The sequence below is a fragment of the Bradysia coprophila genome, chromosome II, assembly GCF_014529535.1.
Source record: "Bradysia coprophila strain Holo2 chromosome II, BU_Bcop_v1, whole genome shotgun sequence".
NCBI classification, from domain to species: domain Eukaryota; kingdom Metazoa; phylum Arthropoda; class Insecta; order Diptera; family Sciaridae; genus Bradysia; species Bradysia coprophila.
Window position 1 is genome coordinate 3,614,683 of NC_050735.1, and position 25,238 is coordinate 3,639,920.

Here is a 25,238-nt window from a genome sequence, read left to right on the forward strand (position 1 = left end):
CCTCGCTTCGCTCTGACCGTAAACTTCCCACTCGTATGAGCTGTCTATTATTCTGTTTGATTGCATTTTTGGTACATCAGAGTAGATGCACAAAATTCACAAAATAAAAAAGTGCGATAGATATTCGTCTCTAACACTTTTGCGTAAAAAAGGAAGTTCCCCGGTACTTAATATACCTTCACATGGTGACCAGGTAAAAAATTTACATAATTAGTTTTTGTTTCATCATTAAAAATAACTCAGTTTACCAATATTTTCGGTAAATTGGTACCACTCTAAAATGGTAAAGGGATTAAAAATATTTGTAAAAGGAGAAATTTATTTGTAGACCGAGAAAAAATAATCACTCGATTTCCCATTCACAAAACCTTCAATCGTGAATAAAATGTTACGACTCGTGTGAATTACGGCCCTCGCTTCGCTCTGGCCGCAAACTTCACACTCGTAAAATTTTTACAATATTCTCTTTGATTCATTTAATTCCATGTATTTAAAAAAAAAAACTTCAAAAATTAGTTGAGATAATTCATCTTATATTGCCTGTAAAAATTTAACTTTTTTATTAAAATTTCTTGCACTTTTTAATCAAAGTGTGCTAATTTGATAACAGGCATTTTGCTGGCGTAAGATGTGCTTGTAAAGGGAGTAAAAAACTACCTACTTGATAAATGACAAACAACTTGATAGTCAACTATCAAATTTGATAGTCAACTATCAAATTTGATAGTCAACTATCAAATTTGATAGTCAACTATCAAATTTGATAGTCAACTATCAAATTTGATAGTCAACTGTCAAGTTGTTAGTCAACTATCAAATTTGATAGTTGACTAACAACTTGATAGTTGACTAACAACTTGATAGTTGAGTAACAACTTGATAGTTGACTAACAACTTGATAGTTGACTATCAAATTTGATAGTCAACTATCAAATTTGATAGTCAACTGTCAAGTTGTTAGTCAACTATCAAATTTGATAGTCAACTATCAAGTTGTTAGTCAACTATCAAGTTGTTAGTCAACTATCAAATTTGATAGTCAACTATCAAGTTGTTAGCAACAGATGTTTACACGTTAGAAGATGGGCATCGAATGATGAAATTATTCTTCCTACTAGTTCCATGCACGTCGAAAACAAACTTATATGATTTACCCACACTACCAAACAAAATCAAATTTCATCAAAGTAATCTTTTTTAATTGAGGCTATGATCAACAGTATAAGATCCCGTTTTTCTCGGATAGTTTCCAGATCCTTAGCCCTACATAGCCCATCTTCGAACTTAGCCTCGGGATTTTAATTCCACGTATTTAAAAAAAGAATCATCCAAATTGGTTGAGAATTACTCAAGTTATCGTGCCCTCAACGATTTTTTGTCACCCACATTTAACGTTTTTCATAGCATTTCATACATTTTCAATCACAGTGAACCTTTTTGTTACCCACATTTTTCGGTATTTTCTGGAAGCTGCGGGAATTTGCTCATAGATAGGCCTCACAGATAAATGGAATTTTTGGCTAATACTTAAAACATATAATTCCAGTCATTGAAAGAGTATTTAAAATTCCACGAATCAATGCTAACTTTTTGCATTATTGTTCTTTGAAGAACGAATTAAGTACAATGACGCTCTTAACGATAAATCGAAAAATTAGAACGAAGTTCTGTGAGATATGAAATCTCAATATTCCCATCTGCGTAACAAGCGCCTTTTGCAATTAAACCAAAAAATTCATTTTATTATACGAGCCTATCACGCAATTTTTTTCGTTTTAATAATTTAAAATTAAACCTTTCCAGCTACCAGTCTAAATAAAAAAGACAAAATTTCGATTCTGTGGACAATAATCATTCAAAATCAAAATTATACACAAAAATGTGCGCCAACAATGCGAATTGAATGATTAAAGTGTGCGCACTCCAAACGTTTCAGATGTATGCATTGCACAGTGCTTTCTACGGCAATAAGATAGCCGTGCCTTTTTGCCCACAAATGTTCTCAGTGATATTTTGACCAAAATATCCGATTAATCTTCACCAAACTTTAGAGAATGAAAGTTCCACACGACTTTTAGCGGTACTCCCCAAAAAAAGTTCAAAAAGTTTTGTTTTTGTTCCCGTACGGACTCTCTCAAAAGGGCATTTGGGGTGCTATATAGCACCCCAAATGCCCTTTTGAGAGAGTTCGTTTTCATAGTAAATATTAACTTTTTGATTTGTTTTTTGGGAATATCGTTAAAAGTCGTGGGGAACTTTCATTCTCTAAAGTTTGGTGAAGATTGATCGGACATTTTGGTCAAAATATCACTCAGAACATTTGTGGGCAAAAAGGCACGGCTATCTTATTGCCGTAAAAAGCACTGTGCAATGCATACATCTGAAACGTTTGGAATGCGCACACTTTAATCATTCAATTCGCATTGTTGGCGCGCATTTTTGTGTATAATTTTGATTTTGAATGATTATTGTTCACAGAATCGAAATTTTGTCTTTTTTATTTAGACTGGTAGCTGGTAGGTTTAATTTTAAATTATTAAAACGAAAAAAATTGCGTGATAGGCTCGTATAATAAAATGAATTTTTTGGTTTAATTGCAAAAGGCGCTTGTTACGCAGATGGGAATATTGAGATTTCATATCTCACAGAACTTCGTTCTAATTTTTCGAGTTATCGTTAAGAGCGTCATTGTACTTAATTCGTTCTTCAAAGAACAATAATGCAAAAAGTTAGCATTGATTCGTGGAATTTTAAATACACTTTCAATGACTGGAATTATATGTTTTAAGTATTAGCCAAAAATTCCATTTATCTGTGAGGCCTATCTATGAGCAAATTCCCGCAGCTTCCTGGTGTAAGACCCTGACTTTCAGTCAAGGGAATAACTTGGCTCTACCTATACTTGGTATGGGTAAGTTAATTATTAAAGTTTTACGTCAACGGCCGATTGTAAAACTGATTACTATTCCGGACTCCTGAGGTCATGTGCTATGGCATGTTGGCATTTGGTGTGACTAAAATCAATCGAGTAAAAAATTAATTGTTTTTCTGTTGACATCGATTTGGTTGCAGTAGCGACATCTTTGAGTGAAATAAGTGAATCGATAGAGTTGATTTGTTTTTAAATGGAGCAATAAAAACTCAAGTAAAACACAACAGAAAATGTGTCGGTTTTTTTAAAATTCCACGTATTCGAACACGAAAGCTTGACTTTTTATCACTTTTTATCAAGCATGAGTGGTACTCTAAATAGAGTACTGAAACAGAACAGTGTATCGAACAAATTTTGGCACTGTAAAAAATGTGGAAAATTTTTTCATACAAAAAAGGACTCTATTTGGCAGCTGTCACTCGAAGCACTTTTGCTTGAAGTGCGTTGTCACTAGTGATATATACTACATGTGTCGAAAATCGTACTTTTCATGTTTCAAGCATTATTTTCGACTTTGGTTTTGCGTCGGATTTACACGAAATCTCTACTTTTCATCGGTTTATCCCTTGTCATGTTCAATTGCAAGGATCAAGTAACTATTGTTAAAATTCGAGGTTTACCTATTTGTCGGCTGAGAGAGTATTGTAACATAAGGACTAATCCCATGATGACATTCGCATCCACCTTTAACTCAACTTAACATTAGAATACGTGTTTGTACACGATGGCATCCGAATGTTACAATACTCTGGAGGCATACAAACATACCGAGAATATAAAAAAATCCTCATCGACTACATTTTGTTGAAATAATGCTTACTGCTCCCAAATCTGTTATTTGAAACTAGGTTCTGAAATAACAGGTGAGTTGATAACGACGGTGGTGGAACTTGGAAGTTAACTTTTTATATACTAAAAATTTAATGGGAAATATCCAGGGCCGGACTGGCTCGAGAAAGCCCTTCGGTCGCTATATCAAGAAACTTTTTAAATAGCCCATCGTTACTTTTGGTCATATCCATACAACTGAACCACTCAAATTTGGGTGGCATGTGCCTTCGTGTCTTACCTTGTTTTTTTTTCAACCTATATTTGAAAACTGGTCTACAGCAAATATTTGGATTGAATTTTGCAAGAATATGAGTAAGTTCAAAAAATGTTTTTAAAAAGTTCCGAAGCTTCATAAATTTCGGTGTGATGGGCAAGGTATGAGTCTGAGATTCGTTGATTTTAACATGATAAAAGATGTCCGTTAAAGTGCAGATATTAGATTCCAATTAAATGTGTCATTATCCGGATCACACTTTCCTAATTCAACTTTTCTCTTTTTGGCCTGCATGCAAAGTTTACTATCGACGTGTACTAGCCAATTTGTCTAAAAATATCAAATCTGTGAGTTGATACGATTGTAAGCAAATATTGCTAGTGGCTTTATGGATACCTTGTTATCATAATTCCATCGCGGTGCTTGTATGCACGTTACTGAAATTACAGATCTCTTATCTACGCCTAAGCACCGATCTTCAGTTGTAACAATTTTCTGTGCTTTTGTTAAACCTAAAACTTGATTTCCACCTTGATTGTGGCAGGATACAAGTTTTACTGGATCACCGACATTTCCACCACAGATATCTAAGCAGCGTTTTTTCGCCGGACTTTTAATCTGTAATTAGATTAAATAAATGACAAAAATGCCTATGACCCAATGGGTTTAGAAAGGAATTCAGCGCGAAAAGTAAAAGTTTCGTTGTTTTTTTAGAGACAGGCACACACCTCGCCAAAATGAATAAATTCATTATTCAAACAGCTTTCCGGATAGACATGTTTCAAATACCAACGGAAGTCTTTACACTTCAGTCGTTGCTTGAGTGCTACTCGCTCTGTTATATTACCGCCTGAATGGTTTCTATTTCCTGAAAATCATCGACGTTAACCGATGATCGATAGGAAACCGTAAGAATTTTGTTACTCGGATTGACTGCATAAAGGATGTCCCTGAACTCCGGCATCCAGACGTCTATCAATCGTAAACCATTTCCCAATTTTATGGCCTCGGCATTCCCATCATAAGAGTAGGTCGATATTCGATATAAATGTGCGACATGAGAGCATGGAAGAATTTGCATTGAACCACCACATTGCCATACCTGTTATGGGTAGATAGAAGAAAATATGATTTTTCATACTGGGTTTGGTGGCCTTCTTACCCTCAGTGACATTTCCATGTTTTCAGCACCCCATATATTCATACCTTCGTCATATGAACCAATTTCAAAGAAGAAATCTTTATCAATCGAAAAAGCACAACCGATCATTGTTGGCGTTCGAACTGGTGCTGTTTTATCCTTATGGGTTCGGATGAGTTCTCTCTCCGGAATGGGCCTCCTGATTTAAAAGAAAACCTTTTTAGTTGCATTTGAGAACCAGCCCCACAACTTGCCAGTTAAATATCAACGACATTCGAAATCCATTGATGTAAGTGGTCGCACGGTTGTAAGTGTAACTCATGTCAGCAGATGAAATTGGGTCTATTAGTGGTACTGCGACAACAGAACGATCATTTGCAATGCGTGCCAGTAATGGCTGGAGCCAGCCCATGCAGCATTCAATATGAGCGTCCAAAAATGTGAGGACCTGTCCCTGGAAGGTATTTAGAACAGTGAGCGTGTTAGTAGTTATTTTTTCACGGGAAAAAGAAAGTAGGAAATTTCTTATCGAGGGTGTTGTCAATTTTCCAACACAACGTTGTTCACAAAAAGGTACCGCAGTTTCAGCTGAGGTTAGAAATAGCATGTTACGTCACTGTTTGTAAATATTTGTTTAGGCAAGTGTGAGGTTTGCCGAAGACGAGTGGAGTAATCACACGTGCCTAAACAAGCATTTACAAGCAGTGATGTAACACATTTTACATGTTTGTGGATGGTAAGTGCATTTTCCCTGTCACAAGCAGTGATGTAAAGTGCACTTTACCGTGCATAAGCATGTAATAGTTATTAGTTGCTTCGCTCTGGTGTCATAAACGCCTCATTTAGCAACTTGTTGCATACACCAAGCTTGTTGCAACAAACTGCGAAAAGTGAATGTTTGAAACTTCGGAAGCCTTTTTGTTTATCTCGCGAAAAGAAGTTGAAAATTGCATTTTCTCGGGTGACTCGACAACACATGAAATGTAGTTTCCAACTTTTCTTCCCTCGTTGGAGTGCGTTGATCATAGGTTATGAACAGTTTTTCTATTCAATATGATAATAATATTACATTACTTAACAATGGGGCATATGATGAAAATGGTACTTCTTGTGTGAAATTTACCGATCGAGGCGTATTTGAGTAAGATATTTTATTAAAAAACTAGAGGTAAAGTTTTGGATCCGTGCAGTAAAGTTACCTTTACGTCTAGGGAAAGGAAACCGGAAGGCTTTTAACAATACCGGTTTTCGGTAATACCGGACACTGTATTACCGGTTTTCCATTGAATTTCTTTTTCTCCATGAATCTAAAATATAGTCGAATTTAATGTTTAGGATCATTTCAGACTGGTTTTAATGCAGATATCACTATTTTGAATACTTCGTTCAGTTTGAAAAACTACTTCCATTGGGACCCCTTTAAATACAGTCATGAAGTAGATGCGGACAATCATTCTCTTACATTTTCGTGTTGTTTAAATTCCTTGGACCTCTTCTCAAATTTAAGATCTGTGGATCCAATATGCAGAAGCGTTTACAAAATTGGTCGACATTCAATGAAATCAAAACATCTCTCAAGCAGCTACACAAATTCAAGTAGGGTCTGAGTATTCATTTTTTCTTACAAAAAATATACCAGAGAGTTTATCTTATTAATTTTCAAAAAAAGGGCTTTATCTGACACAGTTTCGTTTTGTATCGCTGTTCTAGAGACGCTTGTTTTGAATAAGATCAATGGTTTCAACTTTTCCAAAATTCCATAGTCGCTTACATTCCGCAGCTATGTATTCGGACGAAATTTTTAGTGTGCTTTTATACTTGTGAAATTTTTGGATAAAAAGAAACTGTGTACCGGAAATAGATCATTGTCAATGTCGTTTGAGATGTCAAATTGGCTGTCATTTTCACAAAGCTAACCACAATGTTACAAAAATTTATATGGAGCTGTCATTGTTTGAGGTTAGCTTTGTGAAATTGACAACTAATTTGACACTATTTTGAGAGAAGCAACCGTTATTTGACATTGATCTATAGTGGATCACTTTTATGTCAACGCCTCTGTAATCTGAACTGACGAAAAGTTTTAGTGAAAGCTAGATCTACGTTTTGTAAATGACAGCACCATAGAAGTATGTCTGAAGAACTATTCGTCATGATAATTAGACATCCCATCGTTTTAGTGTAGAATTTCTGTAAACGAATAGTTGAAGTTTAAATTTACAATATCACAACGCAAAGGACTATCACTCTTATACACCGAAATATTGTAATACAGGCACTTCTACCAAATCCACGCCATTAGTTGTATAAATTTATAAGTCAGAGAGAGCTCCTTTGTTACGATCTGTCAGTTTTTCTATTTTGCTTTAGTTTTTTGCTTTTTAGTTTTAAGTGCTTTTCCATATTTTTTTGGACCAAAATGTTTTAAAATGTGTTTGGAATCGATTGACATTAACAAAATAATAAAATAGAAAAAAATATTTTCACACATTCTGTTAATGCCAATCGATTCCAAACACATTTTAAAACATTTTGGTCCAAAATATGAAAATATGAAATACCACTTAAAATAGCAAAGATATCTCAATTTTAGTTTTCATTTCCATACTAAATCGCAAAATAGAAAAACTGACAGATCGTAACAAAGGAGAAAAAAGCTCTCTCTGACGTATAAATTTATACGACTAATGGCGTGGATTGTAAAGCCAAAGTTATTCGTTTTCATTCGTTTATTGATATTTTTTCAAGAAAATTACGTTGTTTTCGACAACTTTTTCTATTCCTGTAAAAACCGGTATTCGGAATCCCGGTAATACCGGTTTTACCGAAACCGTCTTTACCGAAATCCCTTCCCTATTTACGTCACGTTTTTGAATAAATAATGGAAATAGAAAGAAGGTGAAATGTTGTACAAAAAACAAAACGACAAGTCTGCTGACGATTGTGTTATTTTCTGCTAGTCTAGAACTTTCCATTGTATCATATGACTCTATTTGAAGTAAATAGAAAACATCTGCTCGAATTAATCTAGCGTATCTACTTCAAGATAAATAATTTCGAGAGTGTAATTCGATTGTATAAATTGATCAATATTTGAATTATTTAAAGGTGATGTTAGCATTTTACATCATTTGAATATCAATGTTCTTCTGCAAACAAAAAAGTACTTCGATCGTCGAGCCCTTTGGGATTTCTCACTCCGTTTCCTAATTTACATATCCCAAAAAAAATCACATTAATGAAAAGCGATTTTGTTACAGAGCGCGAGCGAAACACGACAGTTCTTTGAATTGTCGGTACATGCCATACATCGTTTCTGTTTTTGAGATAATAAAAATTGGCTCATTACTTATCGCTTTAATTAATGTTTTTTTAAATTAATGAATGTCGAATGGGTTTTTAAATTATTCAAGTAGAGTTGCTTGGAACAATAATACTAAAATGTTGGATAGGTGAATGTCTGCCTGGGATATTCTATGAATCGAAAAACTTACAATAAATGCGTAAGTGTAATAGAGAAAGTGAGGGCGACAGTGGCAATTGACATCCATTGGAAAGTTTGAAGTTACTGCTCCCCGGGAAATGATAGGTTATAGTTTTAACATGTTATTGCAGCAACGATTAAAACATTGACTTTTGTTAGATGAAGATCAGGAAGAATATCAATCCCCTAATGGGCAAAACTAAAGGTGATTGACGTAAACAATTATTATGGCACCAATGTTAATATAAACCAACACACTTCAAGCAAAAGTGATCACAGTCCACAGCTGCCAAATAGAGTACTAATTTGTATGAAATGATTTTTTACAGTGTTTTATAGTTGGGTGACACACTGTCGAGTTTCAGTACTGTATTTAGAGTATACCACTCATGCTTAAAGTGCGTTGCATAAAGCTAAGCCAAAAGTTTCACTAATTAATAATTGACCAAACGAACCTCAGCATGTTGGGCGCCAATCAATCGGGCCCGGATTAAACCTTCCCGTTTCGCATTCCTGATCAATTTAATGCGAACGGGAATCGTTTCGATGTAATCGTCTAATGGCCGCTTCAAAAAAGACCAAGTGCTCAAATCATCAACTAGAATAATTTCCTCGATCAGTTCGACCGGTGATCGATCAATTACACTCCAAACTGTGCGCAACAGGGTGGTCCACGCTTCATTATGGAAAATAATGATCACACTTGTTGTCGGCAATTTTTTGGGGTATGATAAATTCTTGCACTCGTTGTACCTTGGATCGGGCAATGATCGATGCAACGACATCATTTCAGATGCCAGTAGATTATAGTTGTTTTCTTTACGTAATTTTTCCTCCAACTCTTTCATGTTGTCAGGTGGAACAAAAGCAGATCCACCCTCACCAATTCCGCTGGAAAATTTACTTTGTGAATTAATCGGTTCACTCCATTCACGAACGTCCGACTCATTATACTGTCTCGTAATATTGAATGGCCATTCTACATGCAGATTGCTTTCATAGTACTTTGGATATGTTTTTGCCTAATGGAAGTAAAAATTTATTGCGTCAGACGGGAGAGCACTCTCTAAGCAAACGTACCAGTTCGATGTATGTCTCAACATTGGTAGGCCGCTTTTGCTTAATGGTCGTGTTCAGATCATAATCGTAAAACGAGTAAACAATAAAGAAACCGGTAACTACTAAGGTGTAAGTGAATATAACTATCTGCAGGGCCTTCATTGCGGCGTATACTTATGAAATAACGTTCGGCGGACAATTCAATCAGACTTATCGGCAATATTGTATGGTTTACCGATAATGTTGATAACATTTTCAAAAGTATCGTAAATTCCGAAGGATACTATAATATTGTGGCACGATAAGTAACGATATTTTGCATCGGAAACGTATTTAAACTAGGGCATATTTTAGCGAAATTGATTCATGAAAATTCTCGAATTAAAAATTAATTTGGACAATTTTAAGAATTCTTGAAATTTTCGAAATTTTTGAAACTACTCAAGATTCTAAGATTCAAGACATTAAATTCTAGAAATTCTCGAAAATTGCTGAAATCAATGTCTAATTCACTTAACCAATTTATTGCTTCACTCGTTGCTTCATTAAGACTTTGGAAAATCAGATTTATCGATCAGTCGCTATTGGCGAGAAAGCAGGTAAAACAGCGTGTTTTGCCTGCTTTTCACTAGTTTTTGATTAGTTTTTCAATCATATCTCCGAATATTTTGTTTTAAAAATGGTGTGCGATACATCAAATTAAAGGTATTGACGAGGCAAATCAAAATGTTTACTTTTTAGGGAAATCAGATTTGTCGATCGTAGTAGCTCCAGAAATGAAAAATGGCAGTTGTTCAATCATTTCGGGTTTACTATTAATTAATTAGAAGTTATTTTAATCAAATTCCATTTGGGAATATTTGAAATATTGATTTCTATAATGAAATGATGGTCCCAAAGCATCTGTATGTGTAAATAATGCGAAATTCTATTCTACATTTTTTGTGCCCAGTGTAGTGCTGTTTTAAAACGTTATTATCATTCGTTTCATAATAGTACATTAAAGTACTGGTGAATATACCGAGAATTAATATTCTTCTGTATATTGCACAAAGCCGAGTGTAACGAGTGTACGTGTAATATACCGAAGAGTATTAGTGCGTGGTATATTCACTGGTACCTTATAATGTTTTATTGCATTGCGGTCTATATATCGACATTAAACACTGTTTTTCAGAGTATTATACCAAACATTATTTCTCTCAATTATTCCATTGATATGACGTCATTATTATTTATCTATGTAAATATATCCTACATTAATATGTCGATAAGTTGGTCGTTTCCGCAATACAATAAAAGAAAATATGATTCCGGAGAATATTTCACGCGTAATACTCTCTTGTATATTACACTCGTATTGTGTGTAATATACACGAGTGTATAACGCTGAAAATATTCTCCGCTATCATAATCTATTATTATGCAATTTACGTTAGTAATATTAGCGTCGACTAATTTCAAATGTATACCTTGTCATTATTTTGTTTAAATAAGCTTATTCGAAGAGCGCAAGTCTCATTTACTCTAAGTAGGACCTACGTTTTTAGCTCGAATCACACTTCCACCATTTACCATTCCATTTACATTACAACAATGGAAAATTGAATCAATTATCACTGCCTCATATTCACTCATATTCACTAACATGTAAATATTACAGCAGACGTCAGTGAAATTTATAGTTATATAGGAATTTGCTTCAGCCATAATACCGCTCCAGATTAGTTTACATTTCACATTTAATATACAATTTTGTCCACTTTTCGCCACATTTTTCATATTTTTCCAAAAACTTTTTTTGGGGATTTAGGGAAATTGGGAGCAAGACCCTGAGGGAGGTGCGGGAACACAGGAAAGTATGTCCTTCAAATACGTAAGAAAATTGAGTCAAAACGGAAATTTGCTGTTTTCATTTCTCCTTACTACTGATCCACGGACCCAATTTTCAAAGACTATATATATTCTGATTGTTCTAGTCAATATCTATCATTTGACGTATAACACATCAATGTTGAGCAGAAGAGGAATTACATCTGACATTACGTATTGGGTCCAACATTTCAATTGTTTTCTCTACCAAAGGCATTAAAATGTTTGACAATTGAACGGATCGAGAATGACAGCCGTAATTCCTCTCCGGGTTCGTCTGAAGTTATCCCATGAAAACTGAAGGAAACAAACGCCTTCGGCTCAGTCTGGAAACTTCTCACACGCTAAAAAATACTTTTAGTCCTAGGTACGAAATGTACTATTAAACATTTTTTTCCCGCAATTTGGTGATGAAAGGTCCAAACTTTAATATTTTGTTGTCCGATACGTGTCTGTCATTTGAAGTATCTGTTGTGTTAGAAAAATACAGGCACTTATATCACCAAAAAACCTTGCTAAATTTACGTAACCATTTTCAAACTTAAGTAAATTGAATTCCGAAAATTTAAAAGTGGCACGCCAGACATTTTTACAAATAACTTTCAATAAATTATTATTGTCACAATAATTTTCCGTAATAAGACAAATAAAATTGCTTGAACAGCTTAATTTGATTTTGAAAATGTTTTTTTTTCGCAAAAATGAAAGTAGGAAAAATATAATTAATTCTCATTATTAGATTCATAAAGCTGTGTATATACATTTGTTGTGGAATTTTTTTTTCTCAAAAATATTTGTTTTTGTGTCAATAAAGTCGTTGAGTATCTGAATGAATTAATTCCAAATCTAAATTGAATCAAACATTTGCACAAATGGATTGAATTTCATTGTTTTTCCAAAAATTTTATTCTATTAGCGTCATACTTTGAGTCATACAGTATTCTGTCTAAAGAAAAGTATAAATTAAATAGACGACAATAATAGTTAACATAAAAATATTAAATATTTTTGAATTTGAAAAAGAAAACCAGACGAGAGCGTAGTAGACGCTGTACGTACGGATGCACCGACCTTTATCTTGGTCTTTCAATTACAAATAATAAGGCATTATCGCTTTTTTGTTTTATCCTAGTGCTAGGCGTATCCGGCTTTGTCCAGGATTACTTTAATGGAAAGGCCTCAGTAGGAAAAGTTTGATTAGGAATTAAAAAAAAAAATCAACAGACAGACAGTAGGAAAATTTTGATTGGAAAGAAAAATTAAGATAAAGGCCTCAGTAGAAAAATTTCGATTGGAAATCGAAAAAAATCAACAGAAAGGCCTCAGCAGAAATAGTTTGATTAGAAATCGGAAAAAAAATCAACAAAAACGCCTCAGTAGGAATATTTTGATTAGAAATTGAATAAAATCAACAGAAAGGCCTCAGCAGGAATAGTTTGATTAGAAATCGAAAAAAAATCAGCCGAAAGACCTCAGTAGGAATATTTTGATTAGAAATCGAAAAATATTGAGAGAAAGGCCTCAGTAGAAATTTTTTGATTGGAAATCGAAGAATTAACGGAAAGCCATCTTCTGATAAAAATTTGTATTCTTTCAATAGCGAGCGAAGTGAGCGAAATTGTTTAAATAAATTTTTCGTTAGCTTTTTCTTTCAAAATTTTGCACCGTCAAATAACTGCGCCCAAGGCAAATGTCCCAATAGACCATATGGCGTAGTTCCCCCACTTATTCACTTACACTGTGTAAGTTACACAATCAATATTAATCAGTCATACGAATCGAGCCAGTCCGGACGCCTTGACCGAATGTTTTACACCCTTCCAACAATATTTTAGTTGCACTAAAGGAAATTGTGGGACACTTGATAAAGTTGTAACACTTTTTTACGATGAATAATGTTCTATATCTTCAGTTGATTTGTTACTTCTTTACTCTACAGTGTTTGGCAATGAATTGAATAACTGTAGGCAGTAATTCCAGCTTCATTGCTACTCAAGCACTGAATTATTTAATCACAAATTTCAATCTTAGTTTTACTCAAATTTTAAATGACCTTAAAAGCAATTTTCTGATCACACAAATATTTATAATCAGATGAAAAAATGGTACAAAAATGGTTTTGCTTCATTCCTGTTATTTTCACTGTTATAGTGGATTACAGCAGAGCGTATGTAAATGAGTAATACAAGGTAAATGTCAATTCAATGTAAATACAAGGTACAGGATGCCTATACACATTAAAAATATTTACTAATTCATAATACTTTACGTGTTACGGCATGTTTCATTTTCATTTACATTGCCTAATCACGTAAAGCACTTGGTAAATCATTGTACTTACGAGGTTCCAAGTTGTTATTTGACAAGTGGGGAATACAGCCCTCCCCTTCGGGTCGGGCTGTAACACCCCACTTAACAAATACACAACTTGGAACCTCGGAAGTAATATACTATTATTTTACTCGAAACTAATTTTCTGATGAATGCACGACCGTAAGGGTTGAATCCACGGTGGCCCTCAATAGAAAAAAAAGTTTGCACCTAGCACATAAGTCTACAAAGGCGCCCAACGCAATTGATTTCAAATGTGCGTTCCTACATCATTTTTCATAATCGCTTCGCTATTTTGTCTTCAAAAATTTCATTTCATTTTTATATCGTAGGCTACAATACTTCCCCATTGCCTCCAAACCGTAAATGGTGGTTGAAAGTATACTTATAGCACGTTTTATAAGAACTTGGACATATAAAACCAAAAAGTGATCTTGATTTGTAGAATAAATTTTTTAAGACTAAATAAGTAACTAAGTAAACAACAGTTAGAAATGTGTAAAGCAGAGGCTGAGCTATATCTCATATAGTACGTACGAATTACTAAAAAAACGTCAAAACCGAGGGGTGACTCACTTCTAGATTAAATGGATTTAATGGATTAAATGGATTTAATGGATTAAATGGATTAAATGGATTAAATGGAATAAAAATTGGATTAAATAGGAAAAAACTTAATTTTACCAAATACTTTAAGAGTCTTAAAAATGGTTGATTTTGATTGAACGACGTACTACAACTCATACTACAACGTTAAAAAGCGTAAAATTTCACTTTTAGAAGTTTTTGGTGTAAAGTGGAATAAATGGATTAAATGTATTAAATAAATTTAATACCATTTTTACCAAAAAAAAAAATTCTATACCTCACGAGTACTTAAACGCCCTTGAGATCGTGCAGATCTAATTTTCGTAATTATTTTACAAATTTTTTAGGTGGGTAGCCTAATTATTTCGATAAAACTAAAAAAATTTTTTTGGATTAAATGGATTTAATGGATTAAATGGAAGTGAGTCACCCCTCGGTCAAAACTAAACTTGATTTGTAGTATTTTGCCTTTGATTCGTTCGGTATTCGAGTAGTTGGTAGGGTAAAAAATCGAAAAATGTTTATGTATTGTCACGAATGAAATTGAATCAGATGGAATCAACACATGGTTATTGTCGTTAATGTATATGCTTTGAAATCGCTGTGGGACTTGTGGAACAAACAAAACTGTTAATCCACACAGAATATGCCATTTTAGTTTGAAGCTTAAAAAAATTGGGTTCCGATAATATGTTGATCGAAGACAAAATAAACATTTTATCTGTAGGCAATATTTTTAAGATAATTGATCTCTTAAAGCTCGCCCTCAAACTTAACTTCAGGGATTGAATTCCTCACCAAATAATTTTTCTTGCAAATCCGCTCAGAATTACTGTAGTTTTCGTGTTATCACGAAATTGAGATTGAGAAAGTGTGACATAGTGAATACAAACATTATAAATTCGTCAACGCAATTTGAAAAAAATTACAAATATTTTTTGTTTAATCAGTTGTCGAAAACATTTATTTTTACGTCAGACTCGTTACTCTGTTAGAGTATAAAAGGAGATGGAAATTGGAAGCTTAATCATACTTAAGTTGAATATCGAACTTATTAAAAGAAAAGAAAAATGAAAAGCATTATTTTATTACTCTGCATTGTCGCAGCTACAGTAAGTTTTGCCGAATCATTTTTTAAATCAACTTTTTAACACAATTTATTTGGTTAGACTGCTTTCATCCCTGATAGACCTGGTAGACGAGTGGGTCAACAAGAAGATGGCGAAAATGGAGCACCAGGAAATAGCGATAAAAAACCATTAGACATCTTGAAAGGTCTTACAGCGTTTTTGAATTCTTTAATTGGTAAGACAAACGAAGAGCCAGCAGCAGAAGAAACAGCAGCCGAAGAACCAGCAGCCGAAGAACCAGCTGCTGAAGAACCAGCAGCCGAAGAACCAGCAGCCGAAGAACCAGCAGCCGAAGAACCAGCAGCCGAAGAACCAGCAGCAGAAGAACCAGCTGCCGAAGAACCAGCTGCCGAAGAACCAGCTGCCGAAGAACCAGCTGCCGAAGAACCAGCAGCCGAAGAACCAGCAGCCGAAGAACCAGCAGCCGAAGAACCAGCAGCCGAAGAACCAGCAGCCGAAGAACCAGCAGCTGAAGAACCAGCAGCCGAAGAACCAGCAGCCGAAGAACCAGCAGCCGAAGAACCAGCAGCTGAAGAACCAGCTGCTGAAGAACCAGCTGCTGAAGAACCAGCTGCTGAAGAACCAGCTGCTGAAGAACCAGCAGCCGAAGAACCAGCAGCCGAAGAACCAGCAGCCGAAGAACCAGCAGCCGAATAAAAACTTGATGTTAATAAATTTGACTGAATCTTTAACTGAAACAGGCTTTTATTACTAACTAATAAGGTTACATAAAAAACTTTACTGTATATAATAATTTCGATTACCAAAATACCAAAGATACCAAAAAAATGAGCATTGCTGATAGTAAAGGGATCCTAGAGGATAAAAAAAACCACACCGCAAGATCTGAGCTGATCCCTTCGCATACAACATTTTTTGAATTTCGATTTTTTGTCGAATTTCTCAACAGATATTGTGTAGGGAATGTAACCGGGAAATTAAAAACCGGGAAAAACCGGTTAACCGGTTTACCATTTCCCGGGATTTTTTTTTCATTTACCGGTTAACCGACCTTCAAAAATTGAATGATTTTTAAATTTTTCCTTTGCAATAATACCTTGAATTGAATTATTCTTCTAGTTGCATTACAGCATTACATCTGATTTGAACTCGTTGTGAACATTTTCAACACATTTTCATCGTAAATTGCACCTCAAGATCAGCCCTAGACTGAGAAAAAACAAAAGAAAATGCAGCATAATTGTCGATCTGAGCAACGCAAAATGTGTCATTTGTACTTAGCCTTAAGTTTGCAACTCTGAAATTGATGTTCTTTAGAAAGTCTACAGAATTCGAAGTTTAGAAGATCGTGTTACTACATCTTTAAGAAACCAATTGAAGCAACGTCCGTCAAAAATTCATGAAAACAGTTCAATAAGGAGCTTACCTTTCATTTATTTCCTTTCTCAGCATCTCGCTCAGCATAGTTAAAAATTCAATCTTTACACTGTCTAACAGAAATTTTGAAACTAGTTCACACGATCGATTTCCGATATTTCTGTTGAAATATGTAGATATGAAATTCTTTATCATCCTGAAAAATGCAAATAAAGGAACGGTAAACTCATTTCTGAAGGGCTTCGCGAGCACAATAAGCCACTTAGTAGGGGTAGGATAAAAGCATTTGTCATCGGTGCAAGTTACAAACTCCCAACTCATCCAAAAAAATGTCTAAACGAGTACAGAATGTACTATTCATTTCCCGGGAAATTTCCAGGGAAATTTTTTCTCATTAACCGTTTTTCCCGTTTCCCGGTTTTTCAAAATCGACGGTAAATGCATTCCCTAATTGTGATTCATCGATAATTTTGGATTATTTTATTGCGTAACTCTAGACTTAACACAGGAGGGATATTGTAGCGAAAGTGCCTTAAATCAACCGTCCAAAGCAGGTACAAATGTAATTTTTCATGCAAAGAGCTGAAAACCCACGAAAAAAATTTAAATTCAAAGCCCTCATTTTCGGCCACAAAGTATGTTCATTCACATTTCGACATAGATGCTACAATTATAAGTAAAACACCTTCGGATATCACAATTCGGATTGTATTGGGCTTTTCATTGCGACCAATAATCTATTATGATTGTCTGATTGCTGATTGTCTTCACCGTACTTATACGAAAGTATGTAAAAGAGGTATATGAACCACCCCCATCCGAAAGGCTTTTGGAGAGCCACTTTACCGTTACTTTCTTACGAAAATACAATGATATACAATACAATGATGTGTTAGAACTAAGAACCACAGCTGACTTTCCGGAACGATGAACATCTTGAATAAGGATCATCAAATGTTTACTGTTTTCGGTGAAGCTAACTTTACTGTTAATTCCACTTGATTCGAAGGAAACTTCAATTCCAGGTACCATGCCATCTCACGAGTGTAACTCTATGGATCCCACAGTCTTTGCAAAATAAACCAACTAAACACAGACTATGTACGATGTTTTTGCTACACTGATATGAGTGAACGTCTTATTTATAAGATAGTATTATTATTATTATTTATTACCCAAATGACGTCATAGAATACGCACTGTTACGTTGTTCGCTTTACAAAGAGTGTGGCCGGTGGCCTAGGTGGTGAAGTCAGATAAAGGAATAGTTATTTGCATCACTTAGATTGAAACCACGAAATTACAGTATACGTGTGAATTCGTATACCGAGAGAATAATTTTTGCATGAGTATATATGTGTCGTCGAGACGAAGGCGAGACGCAACATTTTTTATTTTTATTTATTTCTGAACCAACGGCAAAAAGCTAACATACATACGTATGCAAAAATAATTCTCGTGTGATACGAATTCACACACATACTGTGATTGAGTGGTTTCAATCCTGTGATGCACAAAATTTTACACTCGTCACACCATGAAATACACAAACAACAAAACCAAATACAAAGCATTTTTATCACATTGTTACACATCGTTCAAGGTTAAACTTAAATGTATAGAAGAAGAATAAAAATAAAGACGAAACCGAAAATACGCGATACAAAGCCGAACGAGTTGATCGTTCGATGTGCATCACACTACTCGTTGATAAATTTCTCTATTTGACGAATAACATAAACAAACTCCACCATTAAGCAAAACATTGTCTGAATCCCTAGACCTGTTTGCAAGGTCTGCTGAGAGAGAACTAAAAAAGTGTGGTTTCCGATAACTTTTGACGCGTGATATTCAGTGTTTTCATGGTTTGGCGAGTGTAAAAAACTTTGTACATCTAAATAGTTAAGACTGTAATATCACTTAAAGTGTAAATTACTGGACCACATCAATTGAACATTTAATGTACATTCGGTGTACATTTCGTGTGACGAATCTGCACCGAAAAAATGTGAAAAACATCCCGCTAGGCGCAGGGGCTATTTAGTTGTATTAATTTGCCAAAATTCGCCGAAATTCGCCAAAATTCGCCAAAATTCGTCGAAATTCGCCGAAATTCTCCCAAATTAAAAAATTCAAATTTTGAAAATTTTCTTCCAAATTTATGTTTTTTGAAATATTTTGCTAGTTTTGTGATATAGCATAATAAAAATATGCAAGAATCTACCAAATTCACAAATATATATGTAAAATTCACAAATTTAGGACATTTTTCATCGTTTTTCCAAAAAAAAGCCATCATGGCTTCCCGGTTAAAAATAGATTTCTAGAATGTCTTGGCCAAAAATATGTAACTAAGCTCTACGATTCTTTGAAATTTCTTAAAATCATGTATAAATTCACAAAAAATCGCCAAAATTCGTCAAAATTCGCCAAAATTCGTCAAATTCTCCAAATTCGCCAAAATTCGCTGAAAATTCAACTAAATAGCCACTGCGGCTAGTATGAAAAAATACGCATTAAATGTTCGGAATCGGAAGTCAAAGGACATTTGGTGTGATCAGCCCGTTTTCCAATGGCAATTTATGTACACTTCGTGGACAAATTGTTAACTGGCAATATAGCCAACTTAAGTTACCTGAAAATACGAAATTTTGCTTTTTTACATAGAAGAAGCCCTTTACTAAATCAATTTTTACACGAAACTTACCGACAAGATGATTTGGTGCACGTTGAGGCTGAAGAACAGAGGTGTCACAGGTTCAGAGAGTTACCTGAGGAGTCGTTACGACCATTACAGAGTGCATGGGAAAATTTTGAAGTAACCCAAAAATTCGAAGCAATACATTCATGGCCGAAAGAGAAAATTGACAAGGCGCGTTTGTTGGCAAATTCATCTGAAGAATCGGCTGATTGGCTTCAAGCTTTACCATCACTGCAACTTGGTACACATTTAAACAACGACGAATTTAGAGTGGCTGTCGCATTATGTCTTGGCTCGCCAATAGTACAGCCCCATAAATGTGTTTGTGGAACAAAAGTAGACAAATATGGTAGGCATGGTTTATCTTGCTCCAAAGCTTTAGGAACACTACCACGACATCGAGACTTCAATAACTTAATGCAACGAAGATTGAAATCAGCAGAAGTTCCTTGTTTACTCGAACCACCAGGATGTTCAAGACCCGACGGGAAGAAACCTGATGGGCTCATTCTTATATCTTGGACCAAAGGAAAATAACTTTGGGACTATACTTGTGCTGATACGTTTGCATCGTCTTATATCAATCGAATCTCAAAAGAATAAGGTCGGGCAGCAAAACACGCGGAAGAAAAAAAAGTACGAACACTACGTCGATTTGCGAGAACAATTTATTTTCATTCCAGTAGCCACAGGGACATCCGGTGTGTTTGGCAAAGAAGCAATTAAACTAATAAAATCAATTGGAAGCAAGATCGCGGAAACTACTCATGAGAAAAGAGCGACGAGTTTTATGTTCCAACGATTAGCAATCTCAATTTAGCGTGGAAATGCAGCATCGATTCTTCGTGTTCGTCGATTCTTCGTAAAAATCTTGTTTCGGAAAATTTTGTAGTTTAGGACTTGCGTCACGCCCGCTTACTAACGTGCGGGCATGATATCTATATACCACATCATCAAATGTGCCAGTGCCTATATTCGCGAAAATATTTTCTCAATTTTCACATATTTCTTGAATTTTCACAAATTTTCATAAATTTTCATGAATTTTCACAAAATTTCATGAATTTTCACAAAATTTCACAAATTTTCATGAATTTTCATGAAATTTTTCGATAATTCAGGAAAAACGAATAAACAGTGTTTGTGTTATTGGTTTCGTCCTTAGACTAGACTAACTGTTAAGCTTCAGTTCTAAGTAGAACAATTTCGTTGCAACTGTCGAAACAGTTTTAGAAAGTTAATTTGTCGCGAAATAAGTTAACATGGACGAGGACGGTAGTGAAGAAGAAAATTCGATCTTAAATTGTTTCGGTGATGATTTTTTTGATAAACTTGGGGACGATTTGAAGATTAAAATCCCGGTAAATTTGAAAAATATTTTAATGATCGACGACATCGACTGTGCCGACGTTTTATCGAGAGTTGACGACGAAGCTATCGCTCGCATCGAAACTTTTATGCAAGATAAATTCTCCATTTCCATGGTCGTTGGTGATAAGCCCCAAATTCGTGACTATCTTGGAAAATATGTGTCCTGGCAAAAAAATTTGGTTTTTCGAGCGGTCATAAAATAATCCTGATGATGATCGTCGAACATTGTGCCAAGAAATTGGGCATCGTTTCGCCTTTTGAAAAAACCCTCCCACCGGCTATCATTCCTGACGAGGTAGAGACTGCAGCTGCAAATGCCAATAAAAATAATAGCTCGGAAGAGGACGCAGCAACAAAGAAGAAACTGGTAAATTTGCTATTTCAATCGATATTTGGATGGTTAAAAAATAAACCGCGTTTTGCTGAGGTACTATTTTACATACCCGTAAAAACAATTATAAGAAATTTACCTAAAACAAAAATATTTTAAAGATTCCCCGCGAGGAGTTACATTTTCAAATAGTGGAGGAGAGTTATCAATGGACAAATGGCAAATTGAAATGCATTGTAAAGTGCCCGTTCGTTTGTTGCAATGAAAAGCACACAGTCTCGTACAAAGGCTACAAGCCCTCCTACAAACCGAAAAAAAACAGCAAACGACCAATCCCACACACAGCCAAAATGGAGCCTCTACACCGTAGAGAAACACATTTCTCTACGACATGGTCAAGAAATTCCGACTGGCGCTGGAGAACCAAACAATGAAACTTCATCCGATTTAAACAACAACGAAAATCTGAATGAAGATTCGGCAAGTGTAATTGAAATCCACAACAGCGAAAATCTGAATGAAGATTCGGCAAGTGGAATTGAAATCGACATGACAGCAAACGCTGATCTTCCTCTTGTTCATATGGAGCACAACTCACGACGTTCGTCGAAAAAGCGGGCTCTTCTTAATATCACGCAACAACGTGTAAAACGCACACGATATCAAAAATAAAATCAAAAAGCAAACTTGTGTTTTGGAAAATTGCAAAACTCTTTCATCAGAATCAATATTTCCATAATTTTCAACTCAAGATTTTAGAGATTTTCAAAGGGGTAGTAAATGGTCACGCCAGAATCGGTCATTTTCTGTTATACCTCAAGATCTGAGGTTTTGATTCAAAAACCTAGGATTGTGCGTTATAACCGAAAATAACCGATTCTGGCGTGACTATGAAACATCAACTCGAAAACTGACAAACGGCCAGAAATTGTTCCAAAGAAAGTACCAGTATTTCATGAATTTTCACAAATTTCATGAATTTTCACGAATTTCATGAATTTTCACAAATTTCATGAATTTTCACAAATTTCATGAATTTTCGTGAATTTTCTCAAATTTTCATAATTTTCTAGAATTTTCTCAAATTTTCACAATTTTCTTGAAATATTTTCGCGAATATAGGCACTGAAATGTGCATCTCATTTATTTTCACTGGTAACCTTCTCGTTTATAAATCAGCAGCAAAGCTGAATTTAGGTTCAGCGAGCGATGGTTTACTCCGCTGCCGTAATTCGGAAGAAAAAATATTTTTTTGTTGAAACAATCTCCCGCAAAATTGGCCACAAATAATTTTCAGAAAAAACAATCTACGAAAATAATTTGGATAAAAAACAATCTCTGTCGAAATCGTCAAAATGGTGCAAATCCAATATTTGTCATGTAAATATATTGGTCATCGGGTTCGGTTCATTCTGTATAGATACATGCTATTCATCCTACCCGTGTTTAGATTAAGACATAACTCAGAACTCACTTGCGACAGATCGCTAACAATTCCAGATTGTTTTTCATGAAATTTAATGGTCGATTTTTCGAGAGATTGTTTTTTTAACATCCAAATTTTGCTTTTTATGAAATTACGGCAGTCTTAATATGAGTCTCCTATATTGTCTACTAAAAAGCGCTGAAAAGGTTATTGCCAACCTCTTGTATTGAATAATTATGAATTCCGGCAATTGCTTCGCTCTGGCAAAGATCACACTCGTTCAAAAATTCTCTTGAAGACTCACTTTTCTGCTTGAACTTTCACTTTTCCGAATGAAATTATAACAAAATATTTTCAAATCTTGCGATTTTGGAAGCCTCTGAAACTTAACTTCGAAATTTCGATCTCATTTGAAAACTAGAATCGTTTATAAATGTTTTATCGCAAATAATTTTTTTTTGTTTTTGTTTTAAAGATGACAAACTATTTTATATAAGGTAGGCAATGTTTGGCAGACAAAGCAACGTGATGTAAATAGTTCAAAGTAATCGATCAATTAGGATTGTTTTGATACTCACGAATGCACTTGTGCCTTCTTGAATACTTTATTCTGGAAGTGTTACGTCCTCGTGCAGAAAATGTACTTGTAACAACGATATTCCGGATGTATAGGCAATAAAACAGCATACAGCCGTCGGCTCGGATATGCAATCTCTACACTTGCCAAAATAACAGTTTCCAAAGTTTGGTCCTTAAAACTACACTTGTGAGTTCGGCATGTATCACAAACTTGTAATCAATCATGTAATGAAATACCTCCTCAACATCCAATTCAATCACGGCAGAGTAAAATAAACCATTTTCGAAACGTCAAATAAGGGACCTAATACACTGTATGAAAATGAACTCAAATGAACACTGACATAAATTGAAAAATTTAATTCGTAAAATATATATAGGGCTATTAGATTTTATTCAGGTCCCTAGCCAAATCAGCGCTCCTACCTGGTTAACTCTACTCTGTCGTGAATGCAATCTACTATTACACTGTTGTTTTTTTTTTTCATGTCAAACTGTTCAACTAAAGTTCCTTAACTTCGACAGCAAAGAGTATAGAATAAAATTCATTCAAAGCTTCGCTACTCTCGCTACTAATGTGCATCTCAGAATCGTGGATGCCAAAAGGAAGATAACACAGAAGTTACTGTAATTTTTTTATATTCAACCTGCAGAGTTTGTTTTATAGTCGCCATTAAAAATCGAAAGGCTGTTTCCGTTTCAGATTCAGATAAATTTATTAACATCTACTTTTTATTTTGCGGCTGGTTCTTCGGCTGCTGGTTCTTCGGCTGCTGGTTCTTCGGCTGCTGGTTCTTCGGCTGCTGGTTCTTCTGCTGCTGGTTCTTCGGCTGCTGGTTCTTCAGCTGCTGGTTCTTCAGCTGCTGGTTCTTCAGCTGCTGGTTCTTCAGCTGCTGGTTCTTCAGCTGCTGGTTCTTCAGCTGCTGGTTCTTCGGCTGCTGGTTCTTCGGCTGCTGGTTCTTCCGCTGCTGGTTCTTCGGCTGCTGGTTCTTCGGCTGCTGGTTCTTCGGCTGCTGGTTCTTCGGCTGCTGGTTCTTCGGCTGCTGGTTCTTCGGCTGCTGGTTCTTCGGCTGCTGGTTCTTCGGCTGCTGGTTCTTCCGCTGCTGGTTCTTCCGCTGCTGGTTCTTCTGCAGCTGGTTCTTCTGCTGCTGGTTCTTCGGCAGCTGGTTCTTCGGCTGCTGATTCTTCAGCACCTGTTTCTTCGGCACCTGTTTCTTCGGCACCTGTTTCTTCGGCAGCTGGTTCTTCGCCTGCTGTTTCTTCGTCTGTCTTACCAAGTAAAGAATTCAAAAAAGCTGTAAGACCTCTCAAGATGTTTATTGGGTTTTTATCGCTATTTCCTGGTCCTCCATTTTCACCATCTTCTTGTTGACCCACTCGTCTACCAGGTCTTACAGGGATGAAAGCAGTCTAACCAAATAAATTGTGTTAACAAGTTGATTTAAAAAAATGGTTTGGCAAAACTTACTGTAGCTGCGACAATGCATAGTAGTACAAGAATGCTTTTCATTTTTCTTTTCTTTTAATCAGTTCGATATTAAACTTTAGTATGATTAAACTTCTAACTTGCAGCTCCTTTTATACTCTAACGGAGTAACAAGACTGACGTAAAAATAAATATTTTCGACAACTGATTAAACAAAAAATATTTTACACAGACTTTGTATCTTAAAGTTTAATATTTTTTTCTTGTCATGGAAAGTTACAAAAACTGTCCATAATAAAAAATATTGTGCCAATAATTCACTAATATATGCTAGTTGTGACGAAGTTCAAATGATTGTTTAAATATTCACATTTTCATTTCTTTTGTAGTCTAAGAATTTCTAAGAATTCCGTTTAAAATTTAAAATTCGTTGAAACATCTGTAAAATTTTTGAGTTCAGTTTGAATAATAAAGGCTGAATTTA

General features: G+C 35.1%; 3 protein-coding genes across 4 annotated transcripts; 1 reads left to right on the plus strand and 2 right to left on the minus strand.

Moving 5' to 3' along the window:
* Positions 1 to 4,144: 4,144 nt before the first annotated feature.
* LOC119066685 (polypeptide N-acetylgalactosaminyltransferase 5-like) lies at positions 4,145 to 9,825 on the minus strand. The gene is made up of 8 exons (XM_037169281.1): positions 9,683 to 9,825; positions 9,058 to 9,624; positions 5,373 to 5,572; positions 5,140 to 5,317; positions 4,902 to 5,079; positions 4,706 to 4,845; positions 4,374 to 4,595; positions 4,145 to 4,307 (listed from the first exon to the last, which is right to left on the minus strand). The coding sequence occupies exons 1-8, from the start codon at positions 9,821 to 9,823 to the stop codon at positions 4,185 to 4,187; spliced, it is 1,749 nt and encodes a 582-aa protein (XP_037025176.1). The 5' UTR covers positions 9,824 to 9,825; the 3' UTR covers positions 4,145 to 4,184.
* Positions 9,826 to 15,478: 5,653 nt separating this feature from the next.
* LOC119067188 (cytochrome c1-like) lies at positions 15,479 to 16,275 on the plus strand. Its single transcript, XM_037170023.1, has 2 exons — positions 15,479 to 15,564; positions 15,622 to 16,275. Exons 1-2 carry the CDS (start codon positions 15,523 to 15,525, stop codon positions 16,237 to 16,239), a joined length of 660 nt encoding a protein of 219 aa, XP_037025918.1. The 5' UTR covers positions 15,479 to 15,522; the 3' UTR covers positions 16,240 to 16,275.
* Positions 16,276 to 24,025: 7,750 nt separating this feature from the next.
* LOC119067173 (cytochrome c1-like) lies at positions 24,026 to 24,933 on the minus strand. 2 transcript variants are annotated; one of them, XM_037169999.1, is made up of 3 exons: positions 24,797 to 24,933; positions 24,585 to 24,738; positions 24,026 to 24,494 (listed from the first exon to the last, which is right to left on the minus strand). In XM_037169999.1, the coding sequence occupies exons 1-3, from the start codon at positions 24,836 to 24,838 to the stop codon at positions 24,061 to 24,063; spliced, it is 630 nt and encodes a 209-aa protein (XP_037025894.1). In that variant the 5' UTR covers positions 24,839 to 24,933; the 3' UTR covers positions 24,026 to 24,060. The 2 variants fall into 2 exon arrangements, with proteins under 2 accessions (XP_037025894.1, XP_037025884.1); XM_037169989.1 differs by having other exon boundaries at positions 24,026 to 24,738.
* Positions 24,934 to 25,238: the final 305 nt, after the last annotated feature.